The sequence below is a fragment of the Falco punctatus genome (assembly GCF_963210335.1).
Source record: "Falco punctatus genome assembly, chromosome: 14".
In the NCBI taxonomy this organism is placed as follows: Eukaryota; Metazoa; Chordata; class Aves; order Falconiformes; family Falconidae; genus Falco; species Falco punctatus.
Window position 1 is genome coordinate 2,450,650 of NC_137594.1, and position 24,480 is coordinate 2,475,129.

General features: G+C 63.5%; 5 protein-coding genes across 8 annotated transcripts; 4 read left to right on the plus strand and 1 right to left on the minus strand.

The window, feature by feature from the left end:
- Positions 1–7,680, plus strand: RNF166 (ring finger protein 166). Of its 3 annotated transcripts, none has more exons than XM_080410670.1 (6): positions 1–204; positions 1,609–1,765; positions 2,665–2,777; positions 3,140–3,254; positions 3,815–3,922; positions 4,967–7,680. In XM_080410670.1, exons 1-6 carry the CDS (start codon positions 32–34, stop codon positions 5,030–5,032), a joined length of 732 nt encoding a protein of 243 aa, XP_080266796.1. In that variant the 5' UTR covers positions 1–31; the 3' UTR covers positions 5,033–7,680. The 3 variants fall into 3 exon arrangements, with proteins under 3 accessions (XP_080266796.1, XP_080266798.1, XP_080266797.1); XM_080410672.1 differs by lacking the exon at positions 1–204 and adding an exon at positions 1,872–2,112 and having other exon boundaries at positions 1,626–1,765; XM_080410671.1 differs by lacking the exon at positions 1–204 and having other exon boundaries at positions 1,627–2,112.
- A 118-nt stretch (positions 7,681–7,798) lies between these two features.
- On the plus strand, positions 7,799–10,816 carry SNAI3 (snail family transcriptional repressor 3). Of its 2 annotated transcripts, XM_080410674.1 has the most exons (3): positions 7,799–8,835; positions 9,508–9,897; positions 10,274–10,816. In XM_080410674.1, the coding sequence occupies exons 1-3, from the start codon at positions 8,757–8,759 to the stop codon at positions 10,453–10,455; spliced, it is 651 nt and encodes a 216-aa protein (XP_080266800.1). In that variant the 5' UTR covers positions 7,799–8,756; the 3' UTR covers positions 10,456–10,816. The 2 variants fall into 2 exon arrangements, with proteins under 2 accessions (XP_080266800.1, XP_080266799.1); XM_080410673.1 differs by lacking the exon at positions 7,799–8,835 and having other exon boundaries at positions 9,272–9,897.
- A 1,903-nt stretch (positions 10,817–12,719) lies between these two features.
- MVD (mevalonate diphosphate decarboxylase) lies at positions 12,720–16,106 on the plus strand. The gene is made up of 10 exons (XM_080410653.1): positions 12,720–12,875; positions 13,416–13,486; positions 13,597–13,711; positions 13,800–13,946; positions 14,028–14,227; positions 14,424–14,498; positions 14,732–14,950; positions 15,030–15,145; positions 15,237–15,345; positions 15,845–16,106. The coding sequence occupies exons 1-10, from the start codon at positions 12,806–12,808 to the stop codon at positions 15,923–15,925; spliced, it is 1,203 nt and encodes a 400-aa protein (XP_080266779.1). The 5' UTR covers positions 12,720–12,805; the 3' UTR covers positions 15,926–16,106.
- A 462-nt stretch (positions 16,107–16,568) lies between these two features.
- On the plus strand, positions 16,569–19,332 carry CYBA (cytochrome b-245 alpha chain). Its single transcript, XM_080410663.1, has 6 exons — positions 16,569–16,727; positions 17,482–17,551; positions 17,768–17,842; positions 18,078–18,161; positions 18,235–18,316; positions 18,409–19,332. Exons 1-6 carry the CDS (start codon positions 16,670–16,672, stop codon positions 18,589–18,591), a joined length of 552 nt encoding a protein of 183 aa, XP_080266789.1. The 5' UTR covers positions 16,569–16,669; the 3' UTR covers positions 18,592–19,332.
- Positions 19,333–19,478: 146 nt separating this feature from the next.
- On the minus strand, positions 19,479–24,427 carry IL17C (interleukin 17C). The gene is made up of 2 exons (XM_080410662.1): positions 21,155–24,427; positions 19,479–20,920 (listed from the first exon to the last, which is right to left on the minus strand). Exons 1-2 carry the CDS (start codon positions 21,817–21,819, stop codon positions 20,671–20,673), a joined length of 915 nt encoding a protein of 304 aa, XP_080266788.1. The 5' UTR covers positions 21,820–24,427; the 3' UTR covers positions 19,479–20,670.
- Positions 24,428–24,480: the final 53 nt, after the last annotated feature.

The following is a 24,480-nucleotide window of genomic DNA, read 5'->3' on the forward strand; positions in this document are numbered from 1 at the left end:
CGGTGCCACCGGGCACCGCCCCGCCGCCGCCATGTTCCGGAGCCTGCTGGTGGCGGCGGCGCAGCGGCCCCAGGCCCCGGGCGGGTCCCCCCGGCCGCCCCCCGCCTCCGGCCCCGCCGCCGAGGCGCTGGAGGCGCAGTTCAGCTGCCCCATCTGCCTGGAGGTCTTCCACCGCGCCGTCGGCATCGCGGGCTGCGGGCACACGTGAGCCGGGGCTGGGGGCGGGGGCGGCGGGGACCCCCCATCTGGCCCGGGCCCCGGGGCCGGACCCGCACCGGCATCGGCATCCCTCTGCCCTGTGACCCCAGCCGCTACCGGGGCCCCTGTCGGGCACCCACCTCGCCCCTGGGCCGGTACCGGTATCCGCCCCATAGCTGACGCCTGGGCCCCCTCCCAGCCTGGCGTGGGGACCCCGATTCTTTCCCCTCCCTTCAGCCCGGTACTGGGACCCTCCATCTCCGCACCGCGGCCCGGTACCGGGGCCCCCAGCCTGACCCCCCTTGGCCTCCATCCCTGCTGCTGGGCCCTGGGACCCCCATCCCCCCCCGGGCTGCTCCATCAGCACCAGGCACCTTGCTCCCGCCCCAGACCCCCTTCCCTGCCCGGGGAGCTGGGTGCTGCCCTGTCCCCCCAGCCGGACCCGGTGTGGGGGACACCCGGGGGTCCCTCCTCGCTGAGCACCCCGACCCCAGCCCCCTCAGTGCCCAGGTCTGGCTCCTGCCCCAGGTCTGGCAGTGCTGGCTGGGGTCTCACCTGGGTGGGAATGCTTCCCCGGGTGCCATGCCCTGTGCCCGGGGAGGGGCTGCCCGAAGCGCTGCCACGCGGACCTGGGGTTTGCTTGTCACCCCAGTGTTTTGGTGGCACCTTGGCCCCCTTTCACACCTGCTTTGTGGGACGGCACGGCTGCCTGCTGAGGCTGTGGCTTTGCTTGGTGCCCCAGTGTGGTCTCGCTCTTCCTCCCCCCCTCCCAAGCTTGTTTGGGTCTGGGGGCACTTCACAGGGCTGATGCCAGGGAGCTGGGGCATGGGGCACTGTGACCCCCTCGCACGCTGTGCAGTGGCTTAGCAGCGTTTCGTTCCCCCGCCCTGGGTGCGGTGGGCTGGGTGGGCAGGCGGAGGGGACGGGGGTGCTGTGACTGTGGGGACCGAGCCCCTCCCTCTGCCTCGCACCTGGGGGTGCCTTCCCACCCATCCTCTGCTGCTTTGATTTCTCACCGGCGCTCCTGCAGGCGTAAGGACCTCGGAGGGAGGTGAGCCGGGCTCTTAACGCGCTCGCTCGCTTTATTCCTGCGTGGCCTGGATGCTCGGCGCTGGGTTTTGTTCAGTTCCATTCAAATCCGCTCCCGGCTGTGGATCTTGGAGCAGCGACCGTGCAGGGGAGCTCCTCCAGGGCTTGGGCTGTGCCTGGCCTCCCGCACCCTCACCCACGCTTCCAGTTCTCCCAGTGGGGATGCTGATCCCCGGGTTTTGGGCCTGCCCTGCAGCCTGGGGTGCACAGGAGCCCCTGGGAGTGGATGTGCTCTGGGGCTGGGGTCCTGCTTTTCTCCCCCCTCGTCCTCCTGGGCTAGGACACTGCTGGGCTGCTCAGTGCCACTCTCTGTGTCCCCAGGTTTTGCGGGGAGTGCCTGCAGCCCTGCCTGCAAGTACCATCCCCACTCTGCCCGCTCTGCCGCATGCCCTTCGACCCCAAGAAGGTGGAGAAGGCTTCCAGTGTGGAGAAACAGCTTTCGTCCTACAAGGCTCCCTGCAGGGGCTGCAGCAAGAAGGTAAAGCTCACAGGGGAAGGCTGCCTGTCCCCGTCCCACTGCCAGTCCTGCAGCCGTGGCACCGGGGGAGGAAGGTTGCTTGCTGACTGTGGTTTGGTTTGTGGAGTCCCCTGTTCAGCAGGTCCCCAACCTGTGCCTGTGAGGTGTGGTGTCCCCTGCATGTCACGGCTGCTGCTGTGAGCCGGGCGAGCGGGGCTGTGCAGAGATGAAGGTGCTCTCTCCTAGCTGCCTTTGTCAGCAGACCGGAGCTATTATTAGACAGTGGGGACCTTCAAAAGCAGGCTGAGGTTTTCCTGCAACACGGGAGAGGCTGAGGCAAACCAGCTCTGCTGCTGCTCCTAATAAGGGTAAGGATTTAGCTCTTGCTTAAGGTGCTGTGATCCCAATGGCCGTGGGGAAGCTGAACCAGCAGCATGGCCTGGCCCAGCCTGGGGCGAGTCTGGTCTGGGACGCTTCAGGGACCAGTTGTAAAGCTGTGATTCATGGTGTGCCTCCGCTTATGCACTTCACTTTCTGGCTTCCGTTAACTCTGGGGATCTTCTTGTAACTCCCTGGCTGTGGCCCAGGAATGATCCTGTATGGTGTCAGAGTGGTTTGGGGTTTCTGCCTGTCAGCAGTTCCTCCTTTGCTAAGGAAAACAGAGCTATTGCTACAATAACACAGCCTGGGTGGCTTGTGTGTGACCTCTGCGGGTGTGTGCAGCAAGCATGCAGCCCCATATCTCTGTCCTGCAAGGAAGGAAAGGCTGGTGCGGCGTTTCCACGCTGGTGTGGGTCACCCTGCACAGACCAGTGTTTGCTCTGATGTCAGTTGACCGAAACTGAGCTGTTAGCGGAGGCTCTAGTGCTGTTTGGAAGGTGTTCCTGCAGCCTCTGGGAACATTTCTTCTTGTTTTCCAGGTGACCCTCGCGAAAATGCGCTCTCACGTCTCGTCCTGTGCGAAGGTGCAGGAGCAGATGGCCAACTGCCCCAAGTTCGTTCCAGTTGTCCCCACATCCCAGCCTATTCCTAGGTACAGTTGTTTGTTGGGCAGGGAAATGTGTTCATCCTTGCAGGCTGCACTGTCACGTCCCCTCCCTTACAAGCCCTAAAATCCGAGCGTGTGTTTTTACTTTCCCCTGGGCAATCACAGGGGGAAACGTCAGCACCTTTTCCCTCCTGGCATCTGCACTGCCCTGTGTTTCAGAGCGTGGTGTGAGAGGAAGGACCGACCAAACCAGGGTGGTTCAGCCTGTGGCTAGGGTGGGAACGGGCTGGTCTGGTTTCTGCTGCGGGTGGGTATCACAAGGCTGAGCAGGGGGTGGCTGGGTTAGTTTGGAAGGAGTTGATCCAGTCCCTTCCCAGGGGATCTGAGCTTGTCCTTGCTCTCTTCAGCAATATTCCAAATCGCTCAACGTTTGTGTGCCCGTACTGCGGGGCCCGGAACCTGGACCAGCAGGAGCTGGTGAAGCACTGCATGGAGAACCACCGCAATGACCCCAACAAAGTGGTGAGCGACACCAGGGTGCTGGGATGGGCTGGTTCTGCATGGGGTAACTCCTGGAAATGCAAATACACCATGGTCGATGCTGCATCTGAGGCCACCAGCATGCAGAGTTGCTGCTGCATGTGAAAGTTCAGCTGTGTTTCTAGCTGGTTTAGTTTGTTTAAGTCCCTTTGATGGGAGGTGGGGACCTGCCTCTGTTTGCTTTGTTAAGAGACTCTCTGGAATGAGCTGCCTCTCTCCCCCTGTGTCTGCAACCTGGGTGGTGCTGGATTTCCTCTCCCCATCCATGCTGGGTTGCCTGAGGTGGGGAACTTGCAGTTCCAGCACTGTCTCGGAGGCGCTCAGGTGTGCGTGTAACTTGTCAGTAAGCTAAAAGCAGCCTGGGCCATGTGCCAGAGGCTCTGTGCAGCAAGGGATCTGCTCGGGGGACTGAGGGATCCCCTATTTAGCACATCCTCTGCAGATCGCTCTGTCAGAAAGAGAGGGAGCACTACTCTCCTCTCCAGGGGATAGAAGTGGAGGGGTCTGTGGTCATAGTTGTCCTTTGTCCCTGCCCACCGCAGGTGTGCCCCGTCTGCTCAGCCATGCCCTGGGGGGATCCCAGCTACAAGAGCGCCAACTTCCTCCAGCACCTCCTCCACAGGCACAAGTTCTCCTACGACACCTTCGTGGTGAGTACAGCCCTGAGCCGAAACAGGGTCACCTCCCCCGTGTCCTGTGCCGAGCAGCGGGGAGATGAAACCAGGTCTTCCCTTCCTGTGCTGGGAGCAGCCTGTCCTGCCGTGCAGCCCCTGGGGAGGGGAAGGGGACAGATCCTCCTTTGGGCTTTGTGGGAGGCACGTGGCACACACGTAGCCCCACTCAGGACACCCCCGTGGGCGTGGGGGCTGGACTCCCCACCTGCCCTGGGGGGTGCTCGAGCTGGTTGCCATCAGACACGCCAGGAAAATGTCTCTGAAGGCGAAGGGAAATGTTACAGCTCTCCGTGAAGATGGGTTGTTTCCTCTGTGCGCTCCATTAAACTCTTCCCCTGAGGAATTACGACACAAAAGCCCGTTTCTTTAAGGCTTCACAAGTAGTGGGAGGGGAGCAGCCCAGCCTCAGGGCTTGGGGGGGGGCTGGCTGCTGCACGTGGGGGGCATCTGTGGCCTGCTCTCATGGAGTCGCTGACCCCTCCTGTGTGGGGGTGAGAGTGTGTTCACCCAGCCTGTGCTGCGGGGCCTGAGGGGAGGTTTCATTAGCATCCTTTTAGTGCAGGGCTGTTAGGTTTCAGGCAGAGGAACCTCTGAATATTTACAGAGATATATCCCCACTTAAGGAGCTATTGCTGTGTTGCATAAACCTGAACTGGAATGCTGGAGGAGCCCGTGGTCTGGCTGGAAAGATTTGCCCTTTGGCCGCAGCTTCTCATGCGGGCATGTTTCATCCCTGCCTGCTGCCAGGTCTAAGAGCAGAGCCGCCGACATTGGCAGGTTCCAGGCAGGAGGAGGGCCGTGGGCGCAGAGGACACCCCAAAGAGCAAGGTGTCCCTGGGACCTGCCTCCCGGAGGAGATGGAGGCTTGTGGCCTCACTGGCACGATGAGGAGCAGAAAGGGCTCCTTGCTGTGGTGGTCCCCTGTGCTTGTTGAAGGAGAGACTGTGTGGCCCAGCTGTGCCGACTCTCCTGACCACCCCTCTCTTTTTTTTTTTTTTTTTTTTTTTTTTTTTTTTTTAGGACTACAACATCGATGAGGAGGCAGCATTGCAGGCTGCCCTGGCGCTGTCACTCTCTGAGAACTGAGGGTGACTGCAGAGCATTGGTTTGGACCCTCCTCATCACCCCGTCTCCTTTTGCACACTCAGCCTTCCTGCCGGGAAGGCACAGAGCTCGTCAACTGTCCGGCACCCCTGGAGACCCGCTGCCGCCTCTCTTCCCTCTCCTCTCTGGGCAAATCCCACCTTGTTTAAGAAGGTGGAGTCTCTTTAGCGTCACACTGGACTGGTGAGTGAGCAGAGACGTCCCGCTCTGGGAGGAGAGAGGAGTTGACACCGAAGGGCTGGGATTGTTCCTTGGTTAGGCATTTCATATCCGTGTACGGAGTATATACCTGTGTCCAGATCTATTTATTAGTAGATGCTTTTTGGCACCGTTTGTCTTCATGCTCTCTGTTGCAGTTGAATAGGTACGTAAAACTATGATGCGTTTTATGCACAAATGCCCTGGCTTGAAACTGTGATCATCCACGTCCTTTCCAAAAAGGAAGAAAACGGCACGGAGCATCTTTTTTTAGACTCTACAAGGCTCTTTCCAGAGATGTTGGTCTGTCCCGTCCCCCATGCTGCAGGCAGGAGCTGCCTCCTTTGCCTGCTCCTTGCCAGGCCAGGCTGAATCCCAGGGCGAGACGGTTGCCCTGGTGTGCCCCGTGACAACAGGGGGTTTGGAGGAGTCCATGGGGATGGCACCCAGCATCCCGTGAAACTCTCACCTTCCTCGTTTTGTACCGGTTCTTGTGATACTGAGTTCTTGCATTTTTCTACATTAATTGGCGTGATGCCTTTTCCACATTTTATAGAGCGGGAACAGAAGCTGTTACTCTTCACACTGCAATATCCGTCACCAGGGACAAGAATATTTTTATGAAACATTATTAAGAAAGTATATTTTTAAAAAAAAAAAACCACAAAACAAACCAAACAAACGTGCTGTGGATTTGAAATCAGGTGGGAAGCAGGAGCCGGACCCCAGGCTGGCGGGTAGAACTCTCGGGGGGCCATGGCAAGCACATGGGTGTCCTCTTTGGTTATTTCTGGGCCGTTTCCTTCCCTTGTTGGCATGTTCCTCTGCAGGTGGGTGGTGATGGAGGAGAGGCCGGGTCAGAGCAGCACCTTGTCAGCTGGAGGAGTGGGTGCCGAGCAGCTCACCGGGCTGCCTTTTTGAGGAGCAGCCCCGCTCGTGTTCTCAAACAGCTGTTTGGCCAGCTGTGCTCTCTGGGCTGCTGCCCCTGGCCCGGCTGTGCAGTCTGGCTTGGGACGGCTCTCCCTTGCAGGCAGAGCTCTGGCAGTGCCGGCTGTGGCCGCGGGCAGCACGAAGCCTGGAGCGGTGGCTCTCTGCCCTGAGGGTTGTGGCGTGCTGGCACTTGGTGCAAAGCAGCTGAGTTGTGTCTGGGCGACGGTGTGCGGGAGGGGTGTCTGCCCATGCAGGATCCCGTCCTCAACGCTGAGCATCTTGTCCCCCTGAAACAGGGGATTGCATCTCTCTTTCCCAGATCTCTTCCCTGGGAATAGGGCACATCTGGGCAGATGTTCCCAGAGGTGCCCCCTGGTCCCTTTCCTCTTTGCCCTGCCTGCTGCTGGTGGAGTTTGCTCTGCTGGGCTGGGAGAGGGTGGAAGGGAGATCTGCGCCAGGCCGTGGGTGGGCCGCTGCCAGCCTGAGCGTGGCCCCCCGCCCTGTGCAGCACAAGTCCCATCCCATCTGAAGGGTCCTCGCTGGTGCTGGGGGAGAGGAGCTTTGTGCTGGGACCGTGCTACCCTTTGGGATCAGCTCAAGGCTCACCGAGGAGCTGTGGTGATGCATGATACCTCCAGGTTTTGCAGGGAAGAGGTGTAGGAGAGCCATCCTCTGTGTGCCCCTACTCGGAGAAGTGCCCTTTCGTGATCTGTCTGAGACTTGGCTCCAGCTCTGCTCTAGCAATACAGTCTTGTTTTTTACTTTTGGTTTAAATAGTTTGGGGTGGGTTTGTGGGCTGTGAGCCCCTCTGTGCCGCCAGCAGCCCTACGAGGAGCGTGCAGGGACCATCTGCTCCCCTGGCAGAGGGCAGGGAAAGGGCTGGAGCTGCTCCACTCCCCTGCCTCAAGCTGGGCTAGCGAGGAGGGACGGGGTCTTCTCTTCCCAGCAACAGCATTGCTGGCACCTGCCCAGCCCGGGGGATGTTCCTGGTGGGATGGAGAGCACTGGCATCTCCCAAAATGGACCCAGGAGGATTTCCCTGTCCCGTCCTCAGCTGGGACCCTCAGGTCCTGGTGCAGCCTCCACCAGAGCTCTCAGCTTGCAGGGAGCTCCCTGCCTCTGGGACAGCACTATTAACCTCTTTGTCTCCTTCCTTCTTTCCTTCTCTTCCTTTTTGCCCCACCACGCCAGAGCAGGGGCAGCAACAGCTGCTTTTGTAAAGCACTTTTAAGGCCCAGGCTGTGAGGGCGCGGGCGGGCGCTGTGCTGACGGGCAGCTCCTGCCTCTCCCCACTTTGTTCGGGGTCGGATCCGGCTCTGCCCGCTGCCAGCCGGGCTGTGCCAGGGATCCCACCGCGCCGCCGGCTGTGCTCGTCAGCGTCTTACCCGCAACTTTTTGCATAACTAGAACTTTTCACGAAACGAGCTGTTTTTTGAAGAAGAATAAAATCGATTACGTTATTTGTAGCGAACCATTTTTCTCAATAAAGGCAGTTTCATCCATGGGTGGCCTCCTTCTGCCGCGGCTCCGGGTTGTGGGACATTGCTGGGGGTGGGTGCCCCCCCCCACCCTGGTGTATCTGGGTTGCTCCTTCCCCAAACACAGGGCTCGTCTCTACACCTTTGTCCCTGGCTTGTCAGCTCTTAGCGCTGCGTGCTGCTGCAGAGTTTGGCGATGCTGTTTCATTGCCCTGGGCTCCCCCAGCCCGAGCACTTCACAACCTGCTGTCCCAGTGCCGTGCGTTGCCAAACTGGCTGGGCGCTGGTGTGCTGCTGGGGGGGGGATCCCCTGCCCCACCCCCCAGCTGCATATGCCGCTGCTGGCAGCCAGGCCCTGACACATGGCACCGTGTGCTGTCCCCAAAGCCTGGTGTTTTTTCTCTGGGTGTCCCTGGGAGGTGTCCTGGCTCCGAGCCTGCGTGGGGCTGTCGGGGTTCCACAAGGACACAGGCTGTACCCAAAGGAGCCGATCCTGGGAGCAGCTGCTGGTGTCCCCTTGGAGGGTTACAGGGCTTCACCCTTGTCCTGGTGCTGGCCAGAGCGTGCTCCTGTCCCCAGGTTTTGGGGATACAAGGGCCAGGGCTGATGGCATTGAGGAACAGTCTTACCTGCTCCCTGGCCCTCCTCAAACAGCCCCTGCCAGGCTTTCTGGGGCTGGGAGGGCACCGCGGTAGAGGGGACAGGCATGTGGCCATACAGCCAGTGGGGTGGCTGGGGGGGTCCCTGTGACCTGAGCTGCCAGGTCTGTCCTGCCCCAGCTGGGTGCCAAGGGGGGGCCATGGCAGGTGCGAGCCAGACTGGCTGGGCAGGGGGATGCTGTGGGCAGCGGGAGCCCGGCTGTGGAGCACGCGAGGTGACAGTGCTGGGGGACAGGGCTGTCCCCCAGGCTGTCCCTTGCACCTGCAGCGGGGCGTGCTGGCAGCCAGGGCCAGCCCTCGGGCAGCGGTTGGCCCCAGGGCTCCCCGGGGGCTGCCCATGCTAATGAGCCCTGGGGCCTTATAGCACCCGCTGGCACCTGTGGGGACACGGTGCAGGGACACAGCCCTGCCTGGCCTGCCTGTCACCCTGCCTGCCCGGCCATGCCCCGCTCCTTCCTGGTGAAGAAGCCCTCCAGCACCCGCGTCCCCAACTACAGCCAGCTGGACACCCGCGCTCACGGTAAGGCTGTGCGACACCGTGGGCACCCCGGGACCCCCTGGACCCCTGGCTCCCACTGCCACCCGGTGCCCACCCATCTGCAGGGGACCAGGGCACCCCTGGCTGATCTCGGGGTGATGCTCTGTGCCACAATGCTGGGGGAGCGTCCCTGGCTCCGTGCCCCCCGCCCTCAGCCCCATCCTGGGTGGCAGCTGGTGCTGGTGACAGTGCCAGAGGTGGGGGGGAATTGGGATCACCCGGGGGCTTCCCAGGGACCGTCCCCTCCAGCACGCCCCTATCCGACCCACCCCTGTGGGGGTCTCTGTGCTGCTGGGGGGCGCTTGCCAGCGTGGTGCGTGCGTGTGCGCTCCCCCGGCCATGCTGCCGCAGGGGATGCCCAGGTTTTGGGGTGCACCCAGCCCAGAGGAGCTGGCACCCAGACTCAGGCTGGGCTCTAGCTGGTGCTGGGAGTGTCTGAGATCTGAGGCTCCCCTTTTTTGGGGACAAAGGGCCGGTTTTGCTCTGTTCTGCAGTGGGTGCGTTGGTGCTGCCATACAGAAGGGCGGGAGCAGAGGGGGGACCTGGTGCAGATGAGCCCCCACCAAGTGTGGGACACCCAGGGGGGCTCCAGGGACCAGGCGGGCAGCCCGGCTGCCGTCCCTTGGCCCTTAACCCCGCTCTCTCCTCCTGCAGAGCTCAGCGGCTTGTGTGACTGCGGGGGGTTGCTTGCCCCCAGTTACCGCCAGCCCCCCGTGCCCCCCACTCCTCCTCGCCCACAGGACCACGGCCACCTCCTCGCCCGCTTCTCCCTCCCACTGCCCCCCGATGCCAAGGCTCCCCCTGTCCCAACGGGCACCCGCAGCCAGGGCACCCCCCTGAAGGACACTCAGACCCTCAACCTACCCCCGCGGCGGGGGCCACACCAGCGGAGCTTCAGCTGCCGGCACTGCGCCCAGGCGTACGCCAGCCTGGGCACCCTGAAGATGCACATCCGCACCCACACCCTGCCCTGCCTCTGCCGCCTCTGCGGCAAAGCCTTCTCCCGGCCCTGGCTGCTGCAGGGCCACATCCGCACCCACACAGGTAAGGACGGGACCCCCGGCTGCTGCTGGCCCCGTCGGCACTTCTGCTTTTTGGGAACGATTAGCGCAAAAAATGTTTTGCGCATTTGCCACAGCTTGGCATCGCTTGCTCTCCGGGAGGGACCTGCTTGGGGTGGGCACAGCTGAGGATCCTGGTGCTGGGGTGGTGGCACGCACAGTAAGCCCCGGGAGAGACCCCACGGCAGGTCCCACTGTGGTATCACCCACTGGGAAGGCACCGATGGGTTCTGGGGACTCCTGGGTAGCGCCAAGGGTCGGGGAGAGGCATGGGGAAAGGTGATGCATGGGAGGGGATGGGGCACGGAGGGCCAGGAGGAAGTCGGGGTACAGGGGTGCCCTGACCACATGTCCCGCAGGGGAGAAGCCCTACGCCTGCCCCCACTGCAGCCGAGCCTTCGCCGACCGCTCCAACCTCCGTGCCCACCTCCAGACCCACTTGGACGTCAAGAAGTACCGGTGCCACGCCTGTGCCAGGACCTTCTCCCGCATGTCGCTGCTGGCCCGGCACGAGGAGGGGGGATGCTGTGGGGCATCCTGAGCTGCCCACCACACCCAGCTGCCCCAGGGAGGGCAGAGAGCCCCGCGCTGTGCCGTGCCGCACCGTGTCGTGCCATGGTGTGCCACGCTGCACTGTGTCGTGCCATGCCATGTTGCACCATGCCGTACTGCACTGTGCCGTGCCATGCTGGTGCAACACCCCAGGAAGGGACACGAGAGTGTCGTCACACAGGACTGCCTGGACTTTCGCAGCAGGTCACCGAAGCCCCATGGCTGCTCCCCGGTGGCTCTGGTGCCGGGGGACACGGTGCCTTGCCTGCTCCCCTGCGGCTCTTGGGGAGGTTTCTTACCCCTCACATTGCAGGAGACATTAAAAGCGGAGCTGAGCACCGCAGGCATGAGCAGAGCACACGTGCCTTATTGCTGCCGGGGCTGTCCCTGCGCAGCCAGCATCGTGTCCTGCCAGCCCTGGGGCAGGATCCGACCGGGGCCTGACTGCCACCCCTTCTGCGTGTTTTGGAGAGCATCCTCCTCCCTCTCCTGCATCCCTGCAGCTCCCTACCCTGAGAACGGGGACAACACTGCTGGGGGACCGCGCAGGGCCCCTGCCTGGCCTCGTGCCCCAAAAAAATGGATCTGGTGGACGTTTGGGCTCGGGGCTGCATGGCCCCAGTGTGGTGCTGGGCACTGGCCTGGCCAAATAGCACTGGGATGGCAGAGATGGCAGGCACAAGGACACCCCGCAAGTGACCCTGAGCATCTTCGTGGCGTGGTGAGACTCAGGGTGACGGCGGTGGGACCACCCTGCTGCAGGGGTCCCGGCACCCTCTCCACAGTCCTGTGGTGGCGGGGACAGGGCTGTCCCTGCCGGTGTCACCACGGCTGCTGGGGCTTGGCTTGGGTGGGTGCCAGAGGAAGCCGCCGCGTGCACCCCGTGCTATTTGCAGCTCTGCCCGGCTAAATCGGGCCCCGCACCTGTGCCGGCAGCGGGGGGAAAGAATCCCACACCCCAAAATAGCCGCATGCCAGCCCTTCCCCTCCCACCCATGGAAAATGCTTATAAATACCCCGGGGGTTGGAGGGGCACAGCTGGGGAGCCCCCCCCCCCCAAGGGGATCCTTCGCTATGCAGGGGGGCAGGCAGGGGGATGCTCCTTTCATCCCTCCGTTTTTTTATTCAGGGTGGGGTAGGACCTGTGCCCCTCACCTGCTGGTGGTGACACTGTGGGAGGGGACCGTGCCCCCCAGCACCACGGTGTCACCCACGTGCCCGGCGTGTGCCCCCCACCGCCCCTGGGCACCCAGATTTGTGGGATGTTTTCCACTGTGAGTGACTGGAGGATAAAAATATCCCGGGGGGACACACACACGGGCGGAGGGGGGGCAGCCGGGGGTGCCCAGGGGGCTGGGATGGGGCCTGAGGGTGTGCTGGGGGGCACTGGGAGCACTGGAGGCTCTGGGGCTGTGGGGGACGAGGAGCACTGAAAGGATGCCGAGGGCAATGGGAGCACTGGAGGGGCACAGGGGTATTGGGGTACTGGGCATAATGGGAGCTGCAAAGGCACTGGGAGCACTGAAGACAGTGGGGTACTGAAGACTCTGGGAGCACTGGGAGGGTACTGGGGACACTGGGGCAGCGCTAAGGTAACTGGGAGAACTGGTGCATTGGGGATATGGGGGATATTGAGGTCACAGAAAGCACTGGGATAACTGGAGTGCTGGGGTGTTGGGGGCAGAGGGGTGTTGGGGAGTGCTGGACCGATACTAAGGTATTGGGGTACTGGGCATACTGGGAGCACTGGGGGCTGCAAAGGCACTGGGAGCACTGGAGGCAGTAGGATAACTGGGAGCCCTGATGCCTCTGGGAGCTCTGAGGCATTACTGGGCATGCTGGGGCAGTGCTGTGGTAACTGGAAATGGTGCATTGGGGTTCTAGGCATAGTGGGAGCACTGGAGGGACACCGGGGCAGCGCTGGGGTAACTGGGAGCACTGGTGCATTGGGGGCACAGGGGATATGGAGATCACGGGGAGCGCTGGGGTTACACCGGAGCACTGGGATGTTGAGGGCAGAGGCGTGCTGGGGAGCACTGGGGCGCTCGGGACCACCGGGTGACCGCGGTCCCCCGCTCCCCAAGGGCGCATGCGCAGCTCCTTCGCGTCTCGAAGATGGCGCCGCGGCGTGCCCGTCCCTGCGCCGCCAGGGGGCGGGGCGAGGCGGCACCGCCCCGTGGTCCGATCGCTGCCATTGGGCGCCGAGAGCCGGGCGCCGCGGCGCCGGCCAATGGCGAGGCGGGAACCCGCCACGGGCCACCATCACGTGTGTAGCTCGGGGGCGGGACCTGAGGCCGCCCGGCCCCGGCCGGGAGCGTCCCGGTAGCGGCGGCAGCGCTATGGCGGAGGAGCGGCCGCTCGTCCTGGTGACCTGCACGGCCCCCGTCAACATCGCCGTCATCAAGTACTGTGAGTGCAGCCCGGCGCCGGTGGGCGTCTGCCGGCTGGGGGCGAGCGGGGAGGCCGGGCTGGCCAGGGCCGTGCCGTGCCCAGCAGTGCCATGCCGTGCCGGGCCGGGCCGGGCCGGGCCTTGCAGTGCCGTGCTGTGCCGTGTTGTGCCATGCTGTGCCATGCCCAGCAGTGCTGTGCCAAGCTCTGTTGCACCGTGCCATGCTGTGCCATGCCGTGCCGTGCCGGGCCGGGCCTTGCAGTGCCGTGCCATGCCGTGCCCAGCAGTGCCATGCCGTGCTGTGCTGTGTTGTGCCATGCTGTGCCATGCCCAGCAGTGCTGTGCCACGCTCTGTTGCACCGTGCCATGCTGTGCCATGCCGTGCTGCAGTGCCAAACCAACCTATGACAAGCTGTGCCATGCTGTGCTGTGCCGTGCCCAGCAGTGCCATGCCGAGCTGTGCCAAGCCCTGCTGTGACAAGCTGTGCTGAGCCGAGCCGTGCCGTGCCACATGGTGCTGTGCTGTGCCCAGCTGTGCCGTGCTGTGCTCTCTTTTGCAGGGGGCAAGCGGGACAATGACCTCATCCTGCCCATCAACTCCTCCCTGAGCGTGACGCTGCACCAGGACCAGGTTGCTGTGGGGTCAGGGTCAGGGTCAAGGTCAGGCCCCTCTGCCACCAGCCCGTGCCTGTGGGGTGCTGAGCCCCCCACCCATCGCACTCACCCCGCTCTCCCTGGCAGCTGAAGACCACCACCACAGCTGCCGCCAGCCGGGACTTCACAGAGGACCGACTGTGGCTGAACGGGGAGGAGGCCGACGTGGGGCACCCCCGGGTGCAGGCCTGCCTGCGGGAGGGTGAGTGTCCCCCACCCCGGGCACCGCAGGGGGGCTGGGCGGGGTGTCCCCCGTTCCGCCCCCCTACCCGGCTCCTGTCCCCTGGCAGTGCGGCGCCTGGCCCGTAAGCGCCGGGGCGGCAGCGCCGAGGACACGGCCGCGCTCAGCCTCTCCTACAAAATCCACATCGCCACCGAGAACAACTTCCCCACCGCCGCCGGCCTGGCGTCCTCCGCTGCCGGCTACGCCTGCCTGGGTGGGTGAGCGGGGAGCGTGGGGCACTGGGAGGGGGTGGCCGGGGTGTCCCCCTGCTGCTGACCCCCTCCCCTGCCCGCAGTGTCGGCGCTGGCGCGGCTGTACAGCGTGGAGGGCGAGCTGTCGGAGGTGGCACGGCGTGGCTCGGGCAGCGCCTGCCGCAGCATGATGGGCGGCTTCGTGCAGTGGCAGCGGGGCGAGCGGCTCGACGGCAGGGACAGCCTCGCCCACCAAGTAGCCCCCGAGACGCACTGGCCGGAGCTCAGGGTTCTCATCTTGGTGGTGAGGGACTAGGGTCGGGGGGAATGGCTGCACCCCCTCCCACCCCACCCTGCCAGGCTGGGTGGGATTTGGGGAAGGGGTGCTGGGAGCACCCCAACCCCTTGTGGGTGCAGCGCTGGGTGCTCAGGGGCTGCCTCTCGCTGGGGTTGGGGGCTCGGGGCAGGAGTTGTGTCCTACTGCCTGTGCCCCTCCCCAGGTCAGCGGGGAGAAGAAGCAGGTGGGCAGCACGGCGGGGATGCAGACCAGCGTGGACACCAGCCCTTTGCTGAAGGTATGGGGGGCAATGGGCCCGATCCTGCCCAGGGCGGCTGCCTGCCCCCTGCCCACAGGCAGGGCTTGGGGTCCCAGTTCCCTTGGAGGGGGGGCATTTCTCCATGCTGGCAGGCACTGAGGGAGGCGGGGCGGGGGTCTTGCTTCTGTGGTGCCGCCTGCGTAAAGCCCAAAGGGTCACGATGCCTTGGGTGTCACCGAATTGGGGTGACTGTGACCCACCTGCTACGGCAGCACCGGGCAGAGGTGGTGGTGCCAGAACGCCTGGCCCTGATGATGCGGCACATCCGTGAGCGGGACTTCGAGGGCTTCGGGCAGCTCACCATGCAGGACAGCAACCAGTTCCACGCCACCTGCCTCGACACCTTCCCTCCCATCTTCTACCTCAACGACCTCTCGCGGCACATCATTGCGCTGGCACACCGCTTCAACACCCACCACGGACACACCAAGGTACCAGCCGGCCCCGCGGGGCTCCGGGTTTGCTGGGTGCTGTGGTCCCTCACCGTGGCCCCCCTGCATCCCACCACAGGTAGCCTACACCTTTGACGCTGGCCCCAACGCCGTCATCTTCACGCTGGCTGACACCGTGGCTGAGTTCGTGGAGGTGGTGAGGCACAGCTTCCCCCCCGCCACCAACGGGGACCAGTAAGAGCAATCCCATCTCTTACTGGGGGGCGGTGGGATGGCAGGGGCTGTGAGCAGAGGGGCAGGGACTGAGCTCCTGGCTGTGCCGCAGGTTTGTGCGGGGGCTGCCTGTCGGCTTGGCCTCGCTGCCGGAGGAGCTGCTCACGGCCGTGGTGACTGAGCCGGTGCCGGGGGCTGTCCGGTACATCCTGCACACCAAGGTACAGGGCTGGGGGGGGCTGGGGGGGTGTGGGGCAGGGGGACCCATCTGCCCAGCCTCTGCGGTGATGCTCTGGCCCCGTCCTCATCACCAGGGGGATGCACAGGGCCCCATCCCTGTCCCCAGGGGGTTTGTGGGGGACCCCATCTCTGTCCCCTGGTGGCGGTGTGTGGGACCCCATCCCCAGGGTTGCACAGAACCCCATCCCTGTCCCTGGTGGAGGTGTGGGACCCCATCCCTGTCCCCAGGGTTGCACAGGACCCCCATCCCTGTCCCCAGAGGTGCACAGGACCTCACCCCCATCCCTGTCCCCAGGGGGGTATATGGGACCCCATCCCCAGGGGGGTGTACAGAACCCTACCCCTAGGCGTGTTCCCACAACCCATGGGCTGGTCTTTCAGGTTCTGTGGGGCCCAGAGCTGCCCCACAGCCCTGAGGCGGGGGGTCCCTGGTGCCAGAATCTGGCCCGTGCTGCCTCTAACCCATCTCCTGCCCCACAGCCCGGCCCCGGTCCCCAGCTTGTGGATGACCCCAGCCAGCACCTCCTGGGAGCGGACGGGCTGCCCCGCTGCCGTGCCTGAGCCCGAGGACACTGCCAGCGACGGCCGTGACACGCCGGCGTGGGGGGCTCTGCCAGTGCTACCTGGGGGGCTCAGCGCTGAGTCGGGCCTGGTGCAAGGCTGTCCCCAGCCCTGGGGCAGGATGTGACCCCCGGGGCTGGTTTTTACTGTTTTGTAAGGAAATAGAGGGTTTCTGGCTGCAGCGCTGTTTCGGCGTGTGCGGGCTCCGTGGGTGCTGCTGGGTGGGGGACATCCCCAGCCAAAAGCAGGGGGCGGGAGATGGGGCGGGCCCTGCTGGGACTGATCCTGCCCACCTGCACAGCCCCTGGCCCCCCCTATCCATTGTGGGCTGCTGCTTCCGTCCCCTGTCGCTCCAGTTGTCCCTTGTGGGGCTGATCCTGTAGTCCTGCACAGGCCTCGTCCCCCTACGTGGCCCCTGTCCCCCCACCATATCCCTTGTGGGGCTGCTTCTGTCCTCTGTCCCCCGAGTTGTCCCTCCCTGCATAGTCCCTGTCCCCCCACATGGCCCCTGTCCCTTGCAGGACTGATCTTGTCCCCGATCCCTCCGTGTCCCTTGCGGGACTGGCCCTGTCCCCGCACGGCCCCTGTGCCCCCGAGCCTGGCCCTGGTCTGGTGCCGTGTCCCTGTGTGGGCGGGGCTTGCGGGAGGGGGCGGGGCCTACGAGAGGGGGCGTGGTTGAATAGTCTTCCGGGTCTGCCCGAACCGAATCGGGCCGAGCGGAGCCGAAGGGACTCGGGCGGCGCCATGGGGCAGATCGAGTGGGCCATGTGGGCTAACGAGCAGGCGCTGGCGGCCGGGCTCAGTGAGTGCGGGGGTCCGGGGGCGGGTGGGAGGTGCTGGGTACCGGGGACCTGGGTGCTGCACAGGGTGCCGAGCGCCTCCGCGTCGCGCAGCGCCCCCGGCCCGGCCGTGGTGGTCCCCGGGGCAGCCCGTGTCCCCAGGCTGCAGGGAGGGAGCGGCGGCTCGGGGGGCTGAGCCCGGGGGTCCCGCAGGCACGGTCCTGCTCGAGGGGGTGGCAGCCCCGGGGGGGTCCGGTCCCGCCGGCCGGGGGGCGCTGAGGGCGGCCGGGACGTGCCGGCCCCGCTGGGGGTGCCAGGGCTAGAGGCTCCGCTTCCTCTTTCTCGTCTTCCTCTTTCTCTTTCCTTTTCTCTTCCCTTTCCTTCTCCTCTTCCTCTTCCTCTTCCTTTTCTTCCTCCTCTCCCCCGTCTCCGCCCAGGTTTCCTGTCCCCGCCGGGCAGCCGGAGGGGACCACAGCTCCGTGGCTGGAGCTGGCACGTGGCCACGGGGGCAGAAACCTCCCCCAGGCTTGAGCCCCCCCCATCCTGGACCCCCCCAGCACACCCCAGCCTGGACCCCCCAGCACTCTCCAGCCTGGAGGCCCCCATTTCCCTTCCCTGAACCCAAGGGGTCCCGCACAGCATCTCCCCAGCGCCCCGCACATCGGGTGATAACCCTGGGGTTGGGGGGGGGCTGTATTGCGGGCTGGGGGGCTGTGCCCTGGCTCGGGGGGCCGTATTAGTGGGCAGGGACCCCAGCATCCTGCTGTGTCCCCACAGTCATGCTGACAGGTGGCATCGTGGCCGTGGCAGGGCAGTTCAAGGACTGGTACTTCGCGGCGTATGCCATGTATCCTTGTGGAGAGGATGCCCGGGGCTGGGAAAAACCAGGGGAAACCCCTGTCCCGGTGAGGATGGAGGACGTGGGTGGGGGGAGACACCCTCCTTCTCCCCAGTCCGGGTGTAAACCCCCTCCTTCCCTGCCCCAAAGAGCCCATTTTTGGGTGAGGGGTGTGACTAGGGACTAATCTTGGCCCCGAGCGCCTCTTTCCTTGACCCCCCGCAGCGCAGCAGGTGCCTTGGTCTGCCTGCTGGAGTACCCCAGGAGCAAGCGGAAAAAAGGCTCCACCATGGAGAGGTGGTAAGTGGTGTGTCCTCCTCCCTCACCCCTGGGACTTGGGGGTCCTGGAACCCCCCCAGACACAGGGACGTGGCTCTGAGGGTGGGAGCAGTGGGGCTGGAGCAGGGCTGGATCCCACAGATAGGTTCCTTGGGGTGTCCCATGCAGGGACAGTGCAGAGATGAGGGTTCTTGGGGCTGGGTGTCCCCCCTGGGGTGGGGGTGGCCTCTCTGACCTCCCCAGTGTTGCTCTGCAGCGGCCAGAAGTACATGACGGCGGTGGTGAAGGTGTTTGGGCCCCTCACAAGGAATTACTACATCCGAGCCATCCTGCACGCCGCGTAAGTGGGGTGGGAGGTCAGGGCTGAGGTGCAGCCCCCCCAGCCCCCTCCTGACCCCCAGTCTCTCGCACAGCCTGGCTGTCCCTGCTGGTTTCCTCCTCTCCACCATCCTGGGCACCGTCTGCTTGGGCATCGCGAGCGGCATCTACCTGCTGGTGAGTGCAGAGTGGCTTTGGAGGGGTTTTGGGGGGGCTGGAGGCTCTGCCGGGGGAGAGCCCCCCCCTCAATGGTCACCATGGCTTTGCAGGCGGCGGTGCGTGGGGAGGAGTGGAGACCCATTGAGCAGAAGCCCCCAGAGCGGCTGCACATTGGGGACACCATCAAGCAGCCACCCAGCAACCCTCCGCCCCGGCCCCCCGCCGATGCCCGCAAGAAGCAGCCGGTGGAGGTGGGGGGGCAGGTGAACCCCATCCCCGTTGAGGCTGAGTAACGGAGGGGGGGGGGGCCCTCCTGTCACTGCTGCACCGCTCGTGCTCCTGCTTCCCAGATGCACCCCAGCCCCTCGTGGGGAAACTGGGGTGCCTGGCTCCTGGGGATCCCCAAGTCCTCAGGGCTCCCCAGCTCCTTGGTGGGTCCCCAGCTCCTGGGGATGCCCGAATCCTTGGGGATCATCAGTTCCCCCGGGGCTCCCCAAGGAATCCCTAAGTACCCAGGAATTAGCTCCCTGTGAGGTTTGCAGCTCCTGGGAATCCCCAAATCCCCAGGGATGCTCAGCTCCTCAGGGGCTTTTCCAGCTTCCAGGGGCTCCCCAGCTCCCGAGGATCCCCAAATCCTTGGGGATGCTTAGCTCCCTGTGGGGTTTCCAGCTCCTGGGGGTGCTCAGCTCCCTGTGAGGTTGTCAGCTGCCAGGGGATCCCCAAATCCCCGGGGATGCTCAGCTCCTCAGGGGCATCTCCAGCCTCCAGGGGCTCCCCAGCTCCTGGGGATTCCCAAATCCCCAAGGATGCTCAGCTCCCTGCTCTCCAAGCAGTCCCCAGGTCCCTGAGGTCTCCCCAAGTCCCTGGGGAACACCAGCTCTCCAGGAAATACCCAGCCCCCCCGAGGGGTCCCCAAGCCCTGCAGCCCTGTGGGGTGGGGTGGGGGGATCAGGCAGCTCTGCTCCCTGCACCAGCTCTCACTGGTTTTTTTGTCACTTCTGCGGTTGCTGTTGCAATAAAAAGTGGGAAAGGCACCAGCTGCCCCTGCCTGCCACTTCCCAGGGGGGCTGCAGCTGCTGGGGCTGGGCTGGGGCCAATTTTAAGGACAAACAGTGCGATTATGGGCAAGCGTTGTGGTGCAGCTGCAAACTTTGTGGTGCAGCTGCAGTTGGCGTGGGGACGTGCAGGGCTGTGTCCCTTTTTTGTGGGGGACAGGGAGGTGTCCTCAGGGGGCATGTGGCATGGGGGCCCCACAGTCCTGCACGTGTACCCCCCTTCCCCAAAAATCTTCTGTGGACCCAGTGGTGGGGTGAAGCAGGGGGGGGTGGGGGTGGTGGTGTGTGAACCTGCACTGCAGCTGCACAGCAACTCCCAGAGGTGCCCCCAAAGCCGGGGGGAGACCCCCCCCCCCCCATGGCGGGGTGGGTGGGTATTTCACTCCTTGCTTGTGGGTGCAGGGGGTGCCCAGGTGTGATGTGAGGCCATGCGCTGCTTGGTGGTGACAAACCCCTGACCCTCTTGGGGCACCAGCAGCTGCTCTGGGCCCTACTCTGTGCCCCTGCCCCCCCCCACTCCCACCATAAACCCTGGTCTGGCACCCATGGGTGCCGGCAGGGCACGTGGGTGGCCCCAGCAGGTGGCGCTGGGCCCGCGGAACGTGGGTGCCCGGGAGCCAGAGCCATGGGAAAGGTGTGGGTGGTGGGATGCTGTGGGTGTGGGGCTGGTCCCCTCCCCAGGGCTGGGGTTGTGGGATGCCCCCCTGCCCGGCCACCCTCTCCATCACCCCCCAGTTCATCCTGCCCTGCCGCACTGGGTGCACTGGTGCTTTTTACCTATTGTGCTGGGGCCAAGAGATGCCCCACAGCTGAGCATCACCCCACGGGACACCCATGGACGTGCCCTTGGCCCCATCCCACACCCCTTTTCCCCATTGCGCTGACATCCTCACACCCCCCCCCCCCGCCCCCAGCTGGGGAAAAAGAACAAGGACCGTGCTGGGGGGGGTTGGCCTTTATTTGCAGGCTGCACGCTGCCAGCTTTAAATAGCACATATAGAGGAGACAATAAATAGCTTTGCGGGGGGAATAAATAACCGGCGAGCCCCCAAGCAGGGCTCGCAGGATCTGACTGCGGGGCCATGGGCACCACGGGCTGATGCTGGACCCGGAGTTGCAGCCTTGGCAGGGGAGGTCAGCAATAAATACGGGTTAAAAAAATAATCCTCCGGCAGCAAGGCTCATAAATAAATCATAAATAACAAGGTGAGGGTTTGGGGGTGGAGGGGGGCCGGGTGTGTGCTCTAAAACAAGCACGGGTCGGGATGGATGCAGTGACACAGTCACGCTATGGGGCTCCACGGGAGCAGGGGGGGCTCAGCGCCCAGTGCGGGGCAGGACGCAGGTGCAGCCCACCGGCACCCTGATGTAGTCTACCTCGAAGGTGACGAGGCCAAGGCCGGTGGGACGTGGGCAGGGTTTGCGCCGCAGGACCATCATGGTCTGGTGGATGGCCACCGAGTTGAGTGACGTCGTCTCCCGACCTGTCTTGACATCCACGCAACCACTGCAGAGGCACTCGGCGAAGGCCAGCTTGCGCGGGTAGCGGTTCTCGTCCTCATCGATGCTGTGGGTGAGTTATGGGGCATGGTCAGCAAGCCCCTTCCCTGTGTCCCCATCACCCCCCCGGTCCCCATCACCCCCCAAGTCACCCTGCACTGGGCAGGCAACGGGGATGCCCGTGGGAAAGCGCAGCTGAACGATGCTCGGGGAAGCGGAGGCACGGTGCAAGGGTGCTCGGGGAAACTGAGGCAGCAGCCAGTGTGGGACCGTGGAGGGGTCCCCGGTGGGTGGCACTCACCGGTATCGCCATGGGGAGATGGAGCGCTCATTGGGCTCACTGTGGAGGCCGGTGCGGAGCTGCAGCGCGGGGCAGGCACGCTCACGGTGGCGGCGGTGGCGGCGGCGGCGGTGGCCGGGGGTCTCCTGCAAGCGCTCCAGCTGCGGCACCAGCTGCACGGGCACGTAGTGGTCCCAGCGCAGGCTGCGGCCCAGGAGGTGTGCGGGGGCTTCGCCGTCCCGCAGCTCACCCGCGCTGTAGCAGTGCACCTGGGGATGGTGCGGGGGGCTGCCGGGGCGGCGCAGGCCACAGCACAGCACCAGGGCACCCAGCAGCACCAGGGCACCGAGCCAGCCCTGCGCGAGAGCCCGGGTCAGAGGGGGCACCCGCACCCCGCACAGCACCCCCCTCGGCACCCAGCCCCGGCTCTCCTGGGGGGCAGCTGGACCCAAGGACTCCAAGGGGTCCTTGGGGTGAGCTTTTACCCACACCCCTCCCCAAAAGCACGGCTGCACCCACCCACACATGCACCAGCACATGCATGCGCACACATGGGGTACTCGTGCATGTGGTACACACCCCTCCCCTAAAGCAGGAGCACATGTATGTGCGTGCATGTACACACATATACATATACATGGGGAATACCTGCACATACACATATATACATCTACACACAGACACATATACAGCTATACGTAGACAGGGAATACCTGCACATATACACACACATTGCTGTACATATGCAGGGGATACCCTGTACATATATACACACACATATATACCCATATGTATGCAGGGGATACCTGTACATATACACACAGACACACCCCCTACCTATACATGTGCAGGGAATACCCTGCACATACACACACAGCTATACATACACAGATACTATGTGTACATATACACACACACAGAGCACACGTAACTATGCACAATCATACACACACAGGGTATCGGCACAGGCACATGCACATGTAAACATACCAGCACACGTTTGTAACAGACATTAGTTCCAGTGTGTGTGCATGCATACTTGTGCATATATACAAGCACATATATACACACACATGCCCTGCACTACCCTTCCATGCATATATACACACACACACACAGACGTTACATACATACAGAGGTATCAGCCCGTGTGCATCTATGCACCCACAGAGCAGTACCAGCACATATGCATACATGCACATGGATGGCTGCATACGTGCAAACACACATGCATTAGCAGCACACATACATACAACTGGACTACTCTTCCATGTGCACACCCCCCCCCCCAGCCAGAAACACACACAGCGCTAGCAGCTGTGCACACAATACCAGCCAGCCTTTACACGTACATACCACCCACATACCACCACACACACATGTACACATGTGCAAAGCCAGCAGCACGTGCACTTCCCCAGCCTGCCATGTACAGGCACCAGCACACATGCAGCTACACGCACATTCCAGCTGGCCCATTGCCCCCAGCTGGCCCATTGCTCCCCCCCCGGGCTGGGCAGCCCTCATGCCCACTCCCACGTGTGCACATCCTCCCCCCCCGCGCCATGGGTTGCACCCTGCTCTGTGCGCGCGCACACACACACACACACACACACACACACACACACACACACACACACACGCTTTCACCACCCCCAGCTGCCAGCAGTCCCACCCCATGCTGCGCCCACCCCTGTAGCCCCCCCCCCCCCCTCCCCCAGTTACCATGGGGTGGGCGTCGAGGGTGCGGGAACACGCTGGAAAAACTGGGGGGGCCCTTACGAACCGCTGCCCCAGGGATGCGGGCAACCGAGTGGCAGCACCGCCGCTGCCGCCGCCTTTATATAGGGCTCGGGCAGGTGATGTACACACACCTGGAAACTCCAGCTCCGGCTGCCTTCCTCCTCCCCGCGGGCCGTCGTTACTTCCTTCTCAACTCCGCGTGTTCCAGCTCGGAAATCAGTTCCTGACACCCGCCCCCCCCCAAATGAATTGTGGGTGGCTGATGGGGCTGGGCAGGCACAGACTCGTTGGGAAGGGGGTGGCCATCAGTTTGGCTGCCCTGATGTCCTGGGGATGGGCATAGAGAGAGCATGGTAGGGCTGCATGGTCCAGGTCACGGGAGGGCTGGGGGATGGGTACCCAGGGCATCCCATGCATGGGATGCCCTGGGTACCCATCCCCCAGCCCTCCCGTGACCTATGGGGGCAGGATCCCCGTGCCCAAGGCCATGGCCCCAACCCTGGCCCCATTGCGTAAGCCCGATGGTGATATCACCGTCACGTTCCCAGGGCTGCCAGAATAGAAATCCCAAATTGGGCAATGCTGGAAAGGGCTGAAGGGCTGTGTCCATCCCCTCTGATGCTCCAAAGTCCAGCACCAAGGGGTGTTCCAGCAGCGGGGATGCTCAAAGGCACGATGATGGTGTTGAGCAGAAAGGGGAGGATGTGGTGGGACCAGGGTTTATTTTTCCATTCTGGATGCAGGATATCCAGAACACGGAGCCCCGCATCCTTCAGCGAGTCCTCTCGTACCCCAAATCACTGCTGAGCTGGGCTTGGCCCCACCTGGACCACAGCACCCTGCCAGCACCATACGTGCCACACGGGCACTGTGGTGTGCAGGGTAACAATTCAGGGTCAGGGCTCTTGTCCCCATAGCAACCCAGTGGTCCCAGTATAGCAGGAAGCACAGTACTGGACAGGGGCGAAGCACACGGACAGCAGCTTTGTGTGGCTGTGGGACCAGGCACAGCCACACTTTGGTCTTTTATCAGAAAGACAAGATTTACACCCATTTTGGCAACGACTTTCTTCTGCCACCCCGAGCAGTGGGGAGGAGGCACACAGAGCCTCCCCCAGCAGCGCACAAGAGGGGGGCTGGACCCCATTTTTCATCCCAAGGGTCTAGATAAGCCCAGAGACAACCCCAAGTTAGGCCAGGTGAAGCCCGCTATGGCACAGGCTGCAGAGGGCCCCTGCTAATGCTTAACACCAGTGGGATACTGGTTTAACACTGGGCTGCAGGCTGGAGGGCCCACAGGTTCACAGGGGGGTCAGGGGTGCCATGCTCCCCCCAGGAGCGACAGCAGCTCTCCCAGCTCCACAGGGCGCCCAGAGAGCAGGAAAAATTAACTACACAGCCCAAAGACAGGGACATGTGCCTTACAGCAAAGGAGAAGGAGGACAGGGGTGCAGAGAAGAGTAAAAGGAAGAACTGGTTATCAAAATACTTTATTTCAGATAGATCCCTCAAAAAAAAAAAAAAAAAAAAAAAAAAAAAAAAAAGAAAAAAGGAAAAAAGAACCCTCCTTGTTAGACAGACATCCCCACAACACCTTCAGGGCT

Excerpts from the sequence above, each read along its gene's own strand:
- MVD (XM_080410653.1), top strand. The coding sequence starts at position 12,806 with ATGGCGGAGGAGCGGCCGCTCGTCCTGGTGACCTGCACGGCCCCCGTC. Across the intron at positions 14,228-14,423 it reads TCAGGGTTCTCATCTTGGTG|GTCAGCGGGGAGAAGAAGCA; the intron begins GTGAGGGACTAG and ends GCCCCTCCCCAG. Across the intron at positions 14,499-14,731 it reads ACACCAGCCCTTTGCTGAAG|CACCGGGCAGAGGTGGTGGT; the intron begins GTATGGGGGGCA and ends CTGCTACGGCAG.
- RNF166 (XM_080410670.1), top strand. The coding sequence starts at position 32 with ATGTTCCGGAGCCTGCTGGTGGCGGCGGCGCAGCGGCCCCAGGCCCCG. Across the intron at positions 1,766-2,664 it reads GCAGGGGCTGCAGCAAGAAG|GTGACCCTCGCGAAAATGCG; the intron begins GTAAAGCTCACA and ends CTTGTTTTCCAG. Across the intron at positions 3,923-4,966 it reads TCTCCTACGACACCTTCGTG|GACTACAACATCGATGAGGA; the intron begins GTGAGTACAGCC and ends TTTTTTTTTTAG.
- IL17C (XM_080410662.1), bottom strand. The coding sequence starts at position 21,819 with ATGTGTCTGTGTGTAGATGTATATATGTGTATGTGCAGGTATTCCCCA. Across the intron at positions 20,921-21,154 it reads ATCTCCCCATGGCGATACCG|CATCGATGAGGACGAGAACC; the intron begins GTGAGTGCCACC and ends ACTCACCCACAG.
- CYBA (XM_080410663.1), top strand. The coding sequence starts at position 16,670 with ATGGGGCAGATCGAGTGGGCCATGTGGGCTAACGAGCAGGCGCTGGCG. Across the intron at positions 17,843-18,077 it reads GGCTCCACCATGGAGAGGTG|CGGCCAGAAGTACATGACGG; the intron begins GTAAGTGGTGTG and ends GTTGCTCTGCAG. Across the intron at positions 18,317-18,408 it reads CGAGCGGCATCTACCTGCTG|GCGGCGGTGCGTGGGGAGGA; the intron begins GTGAGTGCAGAG and ends ATGGCTTTGCAG.
- SNAI3 (XM_080410673.1), top strand. The coding sequence starts at position 9,405 with ATGAGCCCCCACCAAGTGTGGGACACCCAGGGGGGCTCCAGGGACCAG. Across the intron at positions 9,898-10,273 it reads CCACATCCGCACCCACACAG|GGGAGAAGCCCTACGCCTGC; the intron begins GTAAGGACGGGA and ends CATGTCCCGCAG.